We start from the raw sequence: 14,977 nt of genomic DNA, 5'->3' as shown, positions 1-14,977 counted from the left end.
CACACACACACACACACAACATGATGACCATCAACCACATGCAGCCTGCCTTATCCCAAATTCTGCTTTTTCAGATTTCAGGACGCTGTGGTAGACAAGTTTTGAAAGAGGTTTGCGTTCTGTCTTAGGAATGTTCCTGGCTTTGCGTCAGCTGCAGTGCTTCTGAATGATAGTGAACCTCTGGATCAGCGAGGCGTCCAGCTGCTCTCCTGGCCCCGCTGTGGGCTTGTCGGTGGCCTGGTCTGAGGCCTGTGGCTCTCCCCGATAGAGAGGCGTCTCCGTCTACCAGCCTGGCGGTCCCGTTGGCAGAGTTCAGGCCAGCTTTAGAGTGCTGATGGGAAAGGAGGGCATGGTCACCATTGTCACGGGGTTGAGCACCGTCTGACCCACCAGCTGCGGGTGGTGGGCCACCATTTGGGTGCTCACCGCCGTCTGCTTGCCAACGATGGCTGCAGTCGGTTGGCTAGGCACAGTGCCGTTCATCTGCGTGTGGGCGTGGTTTATGGTGTGGGTGATGTGACCGACGACAGCTGGTTGCGTGACGGCCACCGGTTGGGGGTAGAGGGCGGGTAGATGCTGGCTCAGGTGAGCCACCGGGTGCACGGTGATGTGGCCGATAGGTTGGTGGCCGGGGGCTAACTGGACAGAGCTGGTGGTGGAGGAGGGAGCCAGGTGGGCGATGTGTTTGGGACCGCCTCCCTGGATGACGTGGTTGACTGCTTGGATGACTGAGGGGTGGGACACCGACGCGTGGGCAATGACCGTGGGGTGTAGGCTGGGCACGGTCACCATCTGTGTCTGGGTGGGGATGAGGGGCTGACTGGGGGTGGTGGGAGTGCTGGATGTTGTGGCTGTGAGTGTAAGTGGGGCTGCGGGCTTGGACAGTGGCTGTGGAAGAGTCACTGGCAGCGGCTGGAGGTGAGGCTGGAGCTGAGGGGGGGCTTTGTGCTGGATGGAGATGTGCTGGGTGATAAAGGAGGTAGTGGTGGTGGCGGGTGTCAGGGTTGGGGTCAGAGTGGGTGTGGCAGCCTTGTGAAGCTCAGGTTTCATGGTTTGAGGCACGGTGGGTAAGGCAGTCTGTGCTCTCGACGCAGGCTCATCTTCTAGGTCATCGTCCATACCGTCTTCACCTTCTGCAACGCCAACAGAGGAGAGAATAAACGCAGCGCTATTAGAGCCAGTGTGAGAAATGTGTCAAACTCTATTCTCAGTACTGATACGGCTCTGTGGGCCTCCAGTAGTCCCACCCTGACTGTCAGCCTACCTGAGGCAGTGGAGGTCGAGGCCTGGTCCTCCTCCGGCTGCACCGTCTGACGAAGGACGCGGTCGATCTCGATCACATCCATCCACTGGCTCAGCTCGTTCTTCAGCTCTGCTAATCGCTGCTGCGTGGCTATCTTCTCTCTGGCCAGTCGCTCCATGTCGTGCTCGTACTCTTTCTCTTTGCGCTTCAGCGTCTGAAAGGAGAAAGCAGAAGACGGTTTGAGCGCGTTGAACTGAGTGACTCTGCGAGCTGCCACCAGTAAATTACCAGTGTATCAGGTTCACGTGTACGGTGTAATGCAATAATCCAATATAACCACCACACAATTCATTCTGTCTTTTGGAGGTTTTGTGTTGACACTGTGTCAGAGAGACACGTGTTTATGTCTGTGGTTTTGTATTAGACTGATTTATTGATTTATGTTCACCTCAAAAGAGGTTTGTCAATTAAAGACTTGAGAAGAAGAAAGCAAACGAGGTTGTTCAGAGTCTGTGCAGCTCGTTACTGCTTTATGTACAATATGATCAAAACAAGGTCTCCATCTACCTTCATCTGACACTTCATCAGTATCCGTATTCTGCCAAATGAATGCAAAAGTCATGGAACCAAAAAATATGAAACCTAAAATATATTTTCTTTTCTGAACAGATTGACGGAGCAGATACGCACGCTGTTTAACACTTGTCACCGCTGTCTCCATGTGAACAGATTCATGATCCAGACATTATATTGTACTGACACTATATTCAATATATCCATTACACTGAACTAATTAATCTCAGATAATTCATGTGTCTAACCTTTGAAGAAAACAAAGCACATCACTCAGATACACCTAGAAAGCCTTATTAATGTCCATGCTGTCTTTACAGCTGATTAATAAGGAACAGGTCCAACTAATAATGAATCAACACTGTGACCAGAGCCTGTGTGCAGGGAGCAGACTAACTGAGCTACAGAAGCAGGAGGGAAGGAGGAGGTGGAGGAGACGAGTATGGAAAGTAGGAGGTGCTTCCAGGCAGTGGCTCTCTGTGACCCAGTTTCCCTCAACCCGTCAGCTGACACCACGCAAAACAAAACAAAGTGAGCTGGACTTCCTTGTGCACAGCAACAGGAGGAAAGGTTCAAAGACGTATGAAAACTATAACAAACAAATACATTACACTCTCTGCAAGAATAATGCAAATGCACCTAAAAAATGCTACATAATAAACTACTAAAGAACTTAATCCCCAAATATATAGCTGCTGGTGAAGGCCATACAGGCAGGATGGGTTATGCTGGATTAGTGTTTTGACATCTAACACTTTATTAAATGTCAAACACAGCTCAGTCAAACTATCTCACACAGACTCAGGGAAATGACAGTGTGTGAAATCTGCAACCAGCAACCTGATGACTCAGGATCATGAAGCCATTTCCCCAAAGGGTGGACTTCCTGTTAGTGTTCATACCACCGTGTATTTCTGTGTGTGTGAGAGGGATCTGTGTGTGTGTGTGTGTGTGTGATGTGTGTGTGTGTGTGTGTGTGTGTGTGTGTGTTGTGTTGTTGGGTTGGTTTGTTACTATTAAGTTGTTTGCCCGTTCTTGCTGCAGCTTTTTAAAGAAGATTTTCCACCAGCGTGGTCTGTCCATCCTTTTCAGTCACAATACAAGTACATTAAATAGCCAAAGGGGGGCATTGACAAAAGGCGGCCCTTCTGTGTAATTTATAGCACCTGTCTCTAGTCCTTATCCAGGATTAGAAAATGCGTGGGCTGGGCGATTGTGTGTGGTGTGGTGTTGTGTGTTTGTTTGTGTGTTGTGTGTTGTGTGTGTTTTTTCAGTCACTCACACACAAAAACTGATACAAAACTCAAGAGGGAAGTGTTGTTCAATCCTAATTTGTTTTGGTCACAGGAAAGATAAGAAAAGAACACAAATAACATAAACGAGCTGTTCATTCGGGTTATTAAGGTGAAAGATACTTTTAAAATTTATAGGCCCAATAACTAATAGATATTTTGGGAGTTTAAACAAATCCCAATATTTAAAGATATTGTAATTAATAAACATTACTAAAGGACAACTTTAACAAGTTGGACCCTGTGTTCTCTTCTGATGGGATCACTTCCTAAATACCCTCAAACCTTCTGTATGCAAATCAACATATTACACCGATAATTTCCACAATAAGATAATATCAGCCCTGCAGATGATTTTCAAAAATATGGACCAAACAGCAAATTAGAATTGTCGTTCACTCAGTACTGTTGAGGATGAACGAGGAGGAAAAACACTTGCGCCTGGCCTACACCATTCTCCATTACTTGAATCTTGGAAACAGTGGTTCGAGTTCTTCTGGGAAACGGCGAGAATTTTCAAGTATTGGCCAACATTTCTGAGTTCACAGAAAATAAGAGTTATGTATTTCAGTGTATTGTGAAGGCATTGTGAGATCTTTAATATTGTACATTATGAAACTGGCATTACTAGAGCTGGGTGAGCAGGCTAATCGTGTACTGATCAAATGAACAACATGCACTCTCATTGGAAACAAATCTGGACACAGATGTGGACTCGTAACCAAAGCCAAACAAACGGGGCTACTCTGATGGATATCTATTACTTTCCAGTCCTCAAAACACGGTAAACAGGATCCTCGGCCCTTCAAAAACAACAATTGATGTCTGAAATGCCCCCCCCCCCCCCCCATCTGTGGTTGGTCATTGGAAAACAGTTGAAAACCTCCCTGAAAAGGGTTTTCCCTAAAAAGACCTCCGAACACACCTTTAATGTGCCAAGGTGCCTCTTTAGTTTTTTCCCCCACAGTGGTTTCAACAGTTACAAATTTTAAAAGATCTCCCACCTGGTGTAATTTATTAAAAAACCCCCAATTATTTCAACTCCGCAGTTATCGGGCTTCCTCCCAACACACATACTGAGCGCTTCTCTCAAAAGGGATGCCAGGCAGGCAGAATTAATGGTATGGGGGAAAAAGAGAATTACAAAATATGTGACACGTGACCAGAAAATGGCTGGCTGCCGCCCTTTTTTCCCCCTCACGTATTTAGCAAGGCAGCCTTACGCGAGTGGCGCCACAACCTGTGCATGCCACAAACTATGACTCATGGAGAGAGAAAATGCTCCCACACACCGAGACCCACTGAACTCTCCCTGTTACAGCGCTGATGGTGGACAGAGCGAAACACTGTGCTTGCCTCTTGAGAAACCAGCTAGTCTGAGATTAACTATGTAAAACCTGATAGGGAGTCTGTGTCGCAGATGGCCCACATGACTTCAATCACCTTGTTAATCACGCCACCAGGTTGGTAGGACACAAAGGTGCCAAGTACCTTTTGTGTTCTTTGTAAGCACGGCCGGCACCCTCCGAGCCTGCCGGTCCACTCTCCTTTCAGGGAGACAAAGCCCCCACCTCGGCCTTGTGTTGCTTGTAAAATCTAGATCAGTACAAGGATATGCTGCAGTGGTGTGGTGTTGTGTGTGGGTGTGGAAGGTAAACACTGCTCAAGCGCTGTCACAAGCAATGCGAGTGCCGAGCACATGGCCCCACGGAGAACGGGAGAGGGAGGGCGGCAGATAGCGGGGGATTGAAAGAGAGCAATACAAGCTGTACTCACTGACTCACTTTTGCAGCAGACGGCACTAGGCTGGGCTTTCTTAAAGGGCCAGGAGCGCAGGAGGCCACGTTGCAGACACGCTGCTCAGCCTGGCTGACTGATCAGGCTTCTGCACAGAGGTCTTGTGACAGTGTGGTAACCATAAAGCCTTGTCTTACTGTGGCTTCAAGCTGGAACAGAGAACTTCACGTGGTGCCTCAAGTCAACAATAAAAGGCTTGTGTGTGGAGAAAAAAATCCCTACTTTTGCACACCGTTCCTTGTGTGCGAGCTTGTGCTGGTCATAACTGACCTAATTACCTCATCGTAGCGAAGGACTGGTCAATAGTCCAGACCACGCTCTCCACTTATACAACTGTGTTGTGATACGCGGTCATACAGCGGTTTTCTCTTCTCATTTAAAAACTGGGGAGGAAACGACCCTGCTGATAAAAGATTTTCTTCTTTCGTTTCTCTCTGGAGAAAGATACCACACATACTTACGTACCACAGCAAATGTCACTGAAACTTCCACAATGACTGAAAACCTTAAACAACCTTTCAAACATTAAAGAGCAGTGACTTCGACTGCCATGAAAGACTCATTATTCTTAATGTTCGAGGCAGAACGAATAACAAAATGTCAAAGCAATCAGGGAAACTTTGTTTTACGGCAAGGCTTCTAAAGGAATATGTCATTATGTGCACAATGAAATGTCATTTACTAAAAATATTACACTCTAGATTTTCCCCAGCAGATGGCACAACACGTTTCAGACCAGCATTCAGGCAAAAGCAGGGGAGGAACAAGTTCAGCCAGCTTCGAGGGGGAAATGAAGCGTGAGCGGAGTAAACCGAGCCTTGTGTTTACCGCTCCATGTTCCCTCCCTGCTGCTGGCAGCTAGGCCTGGTGGTACGACGAGTCCTGCCTGTTGCAGGGCTGGGCGGAGGCCTAGCACGGGGGGTGACGTCACGCGGCTCAGGCTAGCCATGTGCTTGCTGCTCATGTGGCCTTAAAAAGCTAAGAGAGCCAGGATGGAGGGAGGTTGGAGGGGGGTTGGTAGAGGAGGAGCTCTAATGCATCGGGGCTTATTTTATAGCCTCGGCTTTCGCAGCGCCACTACAGGCTCAGGGGAAAGCCTTTCGGAAGATGTAATACATTTAAAGTAACAACCTAAACCCATGTATAGCTCTGTAAAAAACACCGACAACCAAAGAGCAAAGTGATGTGTTTGCAGGCTTCTGGTCATATTTGCTGAGTCATTTGCACCTCAAATGAAATGAGGAAGAGGAACTTGAATCATGTAGCTGTTGGCCAAGACAGAGACTTTCTGTGGAAAACTGATAAAAATCCAGGCGTAATAGTCACCACTGTAACTCATTTCTGAGTGAACCCGAGATAACAGGCTAGATAAAATCAAATAAAATGTGACGCTGAGCCTAAAGCTTCTTATTTGAGGTTCTCCTGAGCTCAGTGTTTGTGTGTGCAGGCTGCTTCTCTGCTACCAGAGGAGGGCAAGGACGGGCGGGGAGGGAGGAAGCAGCGTTCAGGGAGAGAGGTGTATGCAGGCAGGACACGCGTCTGTACCACCCATGTCAAGAAGACAGTGTGTACACGTGTTCTGGGGATGTTTTTTTTGGCTTCCCATCACCTTAAGTTCCCTTGTTTTACTCCACCCCTCTAAAACAAAACAGCATCAACCAGGTCAATGACAAAAACAAGAGCGCCACACACGAGTAAACTGACCTACAAGAGATAAGCTGTTATAGCACCGGGTTATATACACATACGGCTCTCGTGACACCGTTCATCAGCTCATCAAAACATATTTAAATGTTTCAGTTGATCGTTAACATTTGTGTCCATCTAGACACGATGAGGTTTGTACATCAGTTGTGATTTCTCTCCTCGGTTCTACCTGCTTTAAATATATCTCTCGTCCAGCTCAGCTGTTGAAAGGAGTAAAAGAAAGCCAGGTCAGTCTGCCAGTCGAACGCAGCACACTGAACACCGTGTTGCTTAATCACACAGAGGAGGGGGCAGAGGGAGGGAGATTGGGTGACGAGCTCTGCACCCACGCTGTCCTAGTTTCCCTCAGTATCCACTCACAGAGAGGAATAACCAAACTGCTGCTACTCACAGCATCAAATCAGCAGCACGCTGGTTCCTGCAAAATTTACATTAGTGAACCCGCATCACGGTTATATAATAGCCTTAAAAGCCAAAGAGTGCAAACCAAATATTACTGCTCAGTATAACGAATAAAAGCAAATAAGTATGTAATTATTATGTAGGCCTAACCTCAAACTGGCAGTTATTACTGGAGAAATGCAAAGACAATGCAAACTGTAGTACTAGGATATAATATGTTACTAATTATGTTGATAATTACAGCACGAATGCACAAAGAACAATGACAGCCATTCTTATATTGCAACTTGGGCTCATGGGGAAACTGCCACCCTACCGTACCTATCTATAGGAGGGAAATGACCCACAGTAAACACTGACACGCTCAACAGCTTGTGGTGGACCTTTGCATCAGCTGTTTCCAACCAGGACAGTCTCACAGCGAGACTCAAACACACGGTCAGTCGAATATATTAAACACAGCGTCACCTCAAAATGAAACAAATGAGGACGTGTGAAGAGATTCCTCAGTAAACACAATGTTTATCAGGGACAGGTAATGATAAGTCAACTAAACACCCACTTATCTTGTACTCTGTGTCCTTTTCAAATCAATTTCAGCCCTGAAAAATCGCTGCACTCTCTACAAACGAGGAAGGTTTTTAATTACAGACAGATATCTCCTGATAACTACAGTTACAGACACATGTACATAAAGGAGCATGCTTAGAATTTTTTCCCTTTCAAACAACTGCCCCTCCTCTTGTACCCGACACTGCGGCTCATATTGCAGCTTCATTGTTCAGTAGTAATCACGAGTGTCAATAAACCTGTGCAAACAAGTCCTAACCGCATTCACAAACATCTAACGAACGCAGCTCACAGACTGATAATTGCTCTCTGCCATGTTATAGTATAGTTTAACTGTGTCTCTGCTGAACAGACTTGAGTTCGTACGAGCATTGAGCCGCGTCGTAAAAAGCACCCACTGACCTCTCCTCCAAGTAGAAAAGTCAAACTCATTCAGATGATGATGAAAAGTGACGGATATGACCTTTTGGTAAAAGGTTGTTATGATCTTGCAGTAGTCCGCACCCAACTACATTTTAAAAGTCACTCCCAAAAGTTCACACGACCTACCTGAATGTATCTCAGCGCACTTCTCAGCACACTCAGATTGGACGTCTTCTTCTCGTCTATGTTGGGGATGTTCTTCTTCAGCGTCTCAAAGCACTCCTTCAAGTGTGCTCGTCTGACAGACACAAGACACAGAGGGGGAATTTGAGGCGACGGAAAGGGTTAAGTCGCACTTTGCTTTAGTACAAGATTACACAACAAAGACTTAACAATATTTCATTTTGTGTTCTTGACTAAATGAAAAGCTTAGCATTAAAATTAAACCGTGACAAATAAACAAAAAGGCATCAGTCAGTTTCAGGGAAAAACTTAAATCTAAGGAACAGAAGCCACTGAGGGTAAAAAAACACTATGTAACTATTATTCAAATGTAACAATAGAAATAACCTCGGATCTCTCCCTCCTTAAGGAGGCCCTATGGTAGACAGGTTGAACCCACCTGTTTTTCTCAAGCTTGTTATGCACCTCTCTTGTGCCTGCCCTGTAAGAGCACAAATGAGAGCACAGTAAGAATTTGGTGTCCAAAAGGGCAATGTGACAAGATTAATCAAAATCAACCGGAGAAGAGTTTTCTTGCAGATAGTTTAGTGACAATATTCTGTCGTGCTCGTCCAATTTAAAGCAGAACTTTTGGTCTTTTAGCAGCGAAATACTAATAAAGTAACAACTTCACAAAATGCTAAAAAATTGTGCTTGTTTTTTTTTTTTTCTCCATTTAAAATCAGTACAAGACAAAAGCTTTGAGGGGTTTTAGGAGGCTACAGCTCAAAAAGTACTTAGAGACAGTTTATAGACGCGTGTACTGATTGACAATTAACAGAGCAATTAAAAAAAACTCAGTCAGTTACAGCCCTAACTCAGTTACAGTGTAAACAGATTGAGACTTACCCTCCGGGCCTCTTCTTGTTGTCTAGGTGGCGGCCGTCATCTGGAGGACTCCCCCGGCTGATGGGGCCGTTCTGTAGAGGAGCCTGCTGGAGCACAGGGCCCGACTGGGGGAGTAAGGCATGTTGCTGGGGGGGTGAGACGATGGAGCCGGGATAGCGCTGAACCAGCTGCTGGTGCAGTTTAGTGTTGTTAGTTTGGGTGATGAGCTGTGGGTGATGAGGGGGGTTCAGGATCAGCTGCTTGTGGTTGGCGGTCAGCACGGAGGTCTGGTGGTCCGGTTTGGGCTGTGGAGAGCGCGGTAGCGTGGCCGCGGGTGGTGGAGCAGCCGGAGGGGAGAGCGTGGCGACGGGCAGAGTGGGTGAGCCCGTAGGGTTGGGGGTGACCACGGGGATGGGGATGACGGTAATGGGCATGGAGGGGGGAGGCAGAGAGGGAGGTATGGGCAGCGGGCGGCACTCAGCGCGGAGCTCCTCTGCTTTAGAAACATTGTTGATTGTTGAGTTATACTTCACATCAGAGTGCCTCTGCTCCGCCAGCTGCTCCAGACGCTGCTTTTCCTTTAGTTCATCCTCTGTGGAAGAAAGGAGGAAGAAAGGAGGAAGGTAAACACAGAGAATAACATCCTGCACACACTTCAGCCTTGGACACGCTACAAGAACTCAGTCTTGTAATTGGGAGTCTTGAAGCAGTTGTCAATGTGATTGATCAGCCACAGGGGGTCACACCAAACTATGTTTCATCAGGAGTCATTAACAACACCAACGTTTAATTAGGAAGAAGTTAAAAAAACACACACAAACGCCAACCACTGACAGCGCACTGCGCAGTAAAATAAACGTATAATGAACCTGACCGGCCAGCGTCAGTAATCAATACACACATTATTAAACCATTTATCAAACTAATAACTAACAGCAGCCGACTTCAGACATTTTCATACTTTAACAGCTACCATGTGTTTGTGTAGTGGCGACAAAACGTTAAAAATTATACATATTGTCAGACTGAATTCCACTAAATGTTCCCTGCACCAAACTCCCTTTAAGAAATATGACATTTTATTCCCAACGTGTCGGTAAGAACACGTCCTGATTGTCTAATCATAGTAAACGTTTTAAAAGGTTTCAAGCTACAGGTACCTCCACATTGAACAGTTTGGACTTCTTTACCTAAAACTCATGTCACATGACGTGGCACTAAAAACACTCAAACAAGACTTAATGTAAAATACGATCATGATGAAGATATTTCTGCCTTTAAGTCGGTACTCGGGGTTTAAGAATAAGTTTTCTATGTAATGGATTCTACTTAATACTTACTCTTTGATTTATATATTTATATTGAGTCCCCTTCAGATTACCACAATTGCCAAAATTGTATTTGTCCAACAGTTAAGAGTTTAAAGTTCAGGAACACACACAGACACACAGACACACTAATCTTTGACTGAACATCTGCCCAACTATTACAAAACACAGCTGCAAACGAGATTTTATGTGAATCAAATTCATATTCATGTATTCTTTTGTTTTTTGGTTCATACAAAAATAGACAAAAGGACCGTGACGCAACTTTCTGAACGTGTTCTACCAGGTTCATGTGGAGGAGGAAGGAGACATTTCCAGCTCTGAAATACCTCTGGAGAACAATTTAACAATCTCATATTAAACAGTCATCGGTGTCACTCTGTGCTGCGTATTCATGTTATATTACACTGACAAAATATGGTCTTCAATGCAGAAGAAGTAGAAAAGAACAAGATGTTCTGTACTGTGCTAACCAGCTTTCAGAAGATGTCAAATGCCCTTGTTACGAGAGACCGATCATATAGTGTTGTGGTGCAGACACCCACTAGACCGGGGAGGGTCTTTTCTGAGAGAAAACCTATGAAACACTTCTAAAAAACAAGAGGGGTTTCTATAGACATTATATAACTGCAGCAGCACATTGGAAACACTGGCCTACTTTTCTCCACACAGTGACCTGCTCTACAGTAGCAGAGAGGGAGGCGGCGGGGAGGAGGAGTGGGGGAGGACTCTGCTCTCCCAATGCAGCATGGCGGGAGGAGCCGAGAGAGGAAAGAGGCAGGAGCTCTCACTCTGAGCCTCTCAGGATGTCACAAATGTCTCCATAAAAAGGGATAAAAAGGATGAAGGAACCGAATTTCTGGGTTCAAGTAAAGTCACACATGGGTCTCCTTATATGGGAACTGTCTATGAAGACTGTTTAAAACACAACCTTTAAAAGATAGGAACAAATATGCTTCAATATTTAGCTTTTGTCACGCAGGAAAGGAAGTACAACGTACAAGGTTTACTGCAGCAGGTGTACGCTGTCATGTAGCTCGTCAGTAGCTTGGAGGGAGAGCAGTAAACTTCTGTATTCAAGCCTTTTATTTAAATAAAAAGGTAGTTTAGACAGTGAAGCTTGAACAGAAATCTCTTGTCGGAGGAATCTGTAGCTACAAAAGGCTCTTAGTGGTCTAGGTGCAGCGCAGCCTCACTGTACACATCAGCATTGTGATCTTGTGTTTGTCTTTCCTGGAAATTTTACATTTTTAATTCAATTTTGAGCCCCAAAAACTAGAACTGTTACTAATTCCTAAGTAGGCGGTAAGTAAGTAGGGCGACTGTCAGACAGCAACATGTAAAACCGGCAGTGTTTACGGATTACAGTCCACGTGTGAACGGGGCTTAATTCATGTGTGGAAACTCTGCTCGACATGCGCTGGCAAAGAGCCGGCGTGCAACATTTAGGAGGGTCTGTGCCAGGTTTCTACCAGTAGCACCGCAGTCACCACAGACTGTCAATCTGCAACGTCACAGCTCGATGCCACTGAATCCTACAGACTGGTCCTTTAATGCAGTAGGAAGGTGTAAGTACGTGTTCTGCTGTTGCACTTTAAACACATTTAAGTTTTAATTCAACTAAGATTGAGTCAGAAAAATGTTTTTTTTTTCCAGCCCTGAACATCTGCACATGTAAAGTGCCTCGCTCATTGGCCTTTAAGACGGTTAAAGTTACACTATTTCAGAGGGTGGGATATTGAAGAACAGAGCTTCAAACAGCCACAGAAAACACAAAAAGGTGTTAAATCTTCCCGTTAGTTGACATGTTGTTGACATGTTGTTGACATGTTGTTGACATGTTGTTTGACATGTTGCAGTAAACACTCACACAGTCCAAACAACCACAGGGAGTTAAAGTGTCCACAAACTCTCACAACACTGGCTCATGAAGCATTTTTAATGTGGAGCAGGAGACTGCGTCCAGTAGTGACTCCTCTTCTTCATAAACAATCTTTGAAGAAGAAGAGGAGGGGGGGGGGGGGGGGGGGGTGCCCAACACGCACGTGGTGAAAGGGGTGGGACCGACCCCCACCCTTTGCTGTTAATATGTGGAGGCGTGGTCGGCAGCTACACGTCACCGACAGACATTCAAAGCTCACCACGAGCGTCTGAAAGCCTGTATACAGTTTGTTGTTTGTGTTGTTTTCACACGAGACGAACAAGCAGACGCGAGGGCACGAGGGTGTTTTAATTTACACGGGTTTTGTTTTTTTAAAAGCAGCAAATGATTGAGGAGCACAGATGCATGCAGGGAGGTGGTTGAGGGAGGAGGAGGAGGGGAGCCGTGAAAGCCAGAGTCACTTGATCCCCGGCGGACGATGTCAGGTCATTATGTAAAGAGAGCTTCCCCTGCGCCACCGCCCTTTATACCCCCCCACCTCCCCTCTTATGTTTGGGGTTTTAAATGTACCTTAAATGCCTCACAGCGGTGCAGGCAACTCATAAATATATAAATATACCGAGGAGGCAGGAAGGGAGCGGGTGTGTGAACTTTACAGCACTGTGCAGTTCACAAGGCTTTTCTCTGCAGCAGGTTTCAATGCAGTATGAACCCACTGATGCTGCAGCAGACCTGTGTGTGTGTGTGTGTTTGTCGCTGGTGCCCCCTGTGTGTGTGCATGTGTGTGTGTGTGTGTGTTGTTGGACAGCTTACGACTCAGGTTAACACAGGGTTACATGGAGCAGCTCTGCACCGCAAAGCGAATATGAAAGTAAAACTAAAAAAAAAATGTCCCGGACTGACTGACGCATATTCGTCCCAGGAGCTGGTTATATTTTGATTTAAAAGCAACCAACAAGGTGATTTTTAGACTAATTAGTTCATGAATGGCGCTGCTAGATCAACGGTACAACGCGGGTTTGTCTCAAAGTCGGACAATAAATCTTCCAGAGACACATTTCGCCGAACTGTTGAGCGTTTGAGATGTCCGAGTTAGCGATGTTGGGAAAACAAACTATATTTCTAATAAAAAATACCAACTTACCACGTGCTTTCTGTTGTTGCTGGGCTTGCAATTCCAAAAACTTGGCTGCTTCCAGGAGCGTTTCGATGCTCATGTCTGTCCAGTTGGAAACACTGTGGCTTAGATTTGTCAAGAGAGAAAAAAAAGGGCGATAAAGCAAGTGCAGTGTGCGCCTGAGTGCTACAGGGAGAGGGTTCCCAGTCTGGAGCTGGAGAGAAGGTAATCGGATACCCCCTCGGTAGAAACTACCACTTACGTAGGAGAGTTACAAACAAGATGGCGCTCAAAGTAGTGGGGAACAAATAAGGTTTGTGAATCACGCACCGTTTGTAACCGCCCACCGACACACACACACACACACTCCCTCCCAGGCAAAACATCAGAGAGAACATTAGAAAACACGGAGAAACTCGAGTTGGGACGGGATTAACGACGGTGTTATAAACAGTTGTTAGTATGTTTTAGTCAAAATGTAACAAAAACGTTGCCAAATAAACGGTCAGCTGGCTAACGGTCAGTCCGTGAAGTGTCGCTTAGCAACCGCTTTTAGCCAAACCTCGCCGCGTACGTGAACGTTACACGGCAGAGCTACTATCAGGATTTATAACGATTTATGGCTTTTAACAGCACTTATATTTTCTACTTGTGTGACATTAAATTAAAACCCAACGCCTCTATGTGGCTTGTTGCTGAAATGTCACCGTGGAAACGCTACGCTAGCTCCGACGGTTTCCCGGAGCCTGATATATTATATGTGTATGGTTACTACGTGAAGCGGCTCCGTAATTTACCAGTAACCATGACTGCGGTGGATTTACATCTCACTGATGTATCGTTCAACCGCCAATCAGCGAGAAGAACAACAAGCTATGGCGTCCGCACACATGGATACAGGCGGCGTATTGTGCCGCTGACAGTAATAAGGTCCGAGTAGCTCACATAATTATGTAAATAAATACACAAAGGCTGTGAGGCTCAAGATGAAGCCTAATTAAAGCAGCTGTGTGAGGGCTGGTGGGGGTGAGAGCATCATGTGCACAGGCAGCTGTCCTGCTTTATTTAACGTACTTAACTTATATATTAAACTAATTACTACTAATACTACTAATAACTAGTTACTACATAACGGTTCAGCGGGACATATCTGTCCTTTATTAGTTATACTAAATATAATCGACAAATAAGTTATTATAGGTTAAGATAAAAGTTTATTGGTCCCTGGGAGGAAGTTTCAGCTGCAGCACAACAGTGATGTTTATCAATGATTATATTTAATTATATATTATTCTAAAATGGTACTTTAAGAATATTTTTATGGCAGTAATTTTGTACTTTTTTTGTCGGTGCATATGTTTAACAAGACTGTCCATGTGAGTCAGTGTTTTTATTGTTATTACCTATTCTGGTCTTCTTAAATTGTGCCCCTGAAAAATTCCCCAAATATTATCAAAAACAAAACAAAAACTAATACTGAAAGTAATAAAAACTAAATTAAAACTAAATATCTTTAAACAATAAAAACTAAACTGAAACCAGAAAACTAACTGAATTACAAACCAAAAATAAAAATAAAAATTAATGAAAAATCTTCTAAAACTACAATTCTGAGTACTTCTTCCACTGCTGCACATATAACAAATGAGGGAT

At 45.1% G+C, this 14,977-nt stretch overlaps 1 protein-coding gene across 2 annotated transcripts in view; it reads right to left on the bottom strand.

Annotated features, from left to right (window-relative positions):
- Positions 1–13,624, bottom strand: part of mnta (MAX network transcriptional repressor a) — a 15,646-nt gene extending 2,022 nt beyond the window's left edge. The window contains exons 1-6 of one of the 2 annotated variants that reach the window (XM_035680014.1): positions 13,352–13,623; positions 9,019–9,589; positions 8,570–8,611; positions 8,134–8,245; positions 1,265–1,457; positions 1–1,133 (exon numbers count right to left, since the gene is read on the bottom strand). The exon at positions 1–1,133 is cut by the window's left edge and continues 2,021 nt beyond it. In XM_035680014.1, coding sequence (XP_035535907.1) covers positions 313–1,133; positions 1,265–1,457; positions 8,134–8,245; positions 8,570–8,611; positions 9,019–9,589; positions 13,352–13,424 — 1,812 coding nt within the window. In that variant the 5' untranslated portion in view covers positions 13,425–13,623 and the 3' untranslated portion in view covers positions 1–312. Of the gene's footprint in view, positions 1,134–1,264; positions 1,458–8,133; positions 8,246–8,569; positions 8,612–9,018; positions 9,590–13,351 lie in introns of both variants that reach the window. The other variant, XM_035680015.1, reaches the window with a different exon arrangement.
- Between the last annotated feature and the right edge of the window lie 1,353 nt (positions 13,625–14,977).

The sequence above is a fragment of the Morone saxatilis genome, unplaced genomic scaffold, assembly GCF_004916995.1.
Source record: "Morone saxatilis isolate NCDOM2014 unplaced genomic scaffold, NCSU_SB_2.0 Contig8, whole genome shotgun sequence".
Classification (NCBI taxonomy): domain Eukaryota; kingdom Metazoa; phylum Chordata; class Actinopteri; family Moronidae; genus Morone; species Morone saxatilis.
Note: the sequence above shows the minus strand (reverse complement) of the source record. Positions and strands in the feature narration are given on the sequence as shown.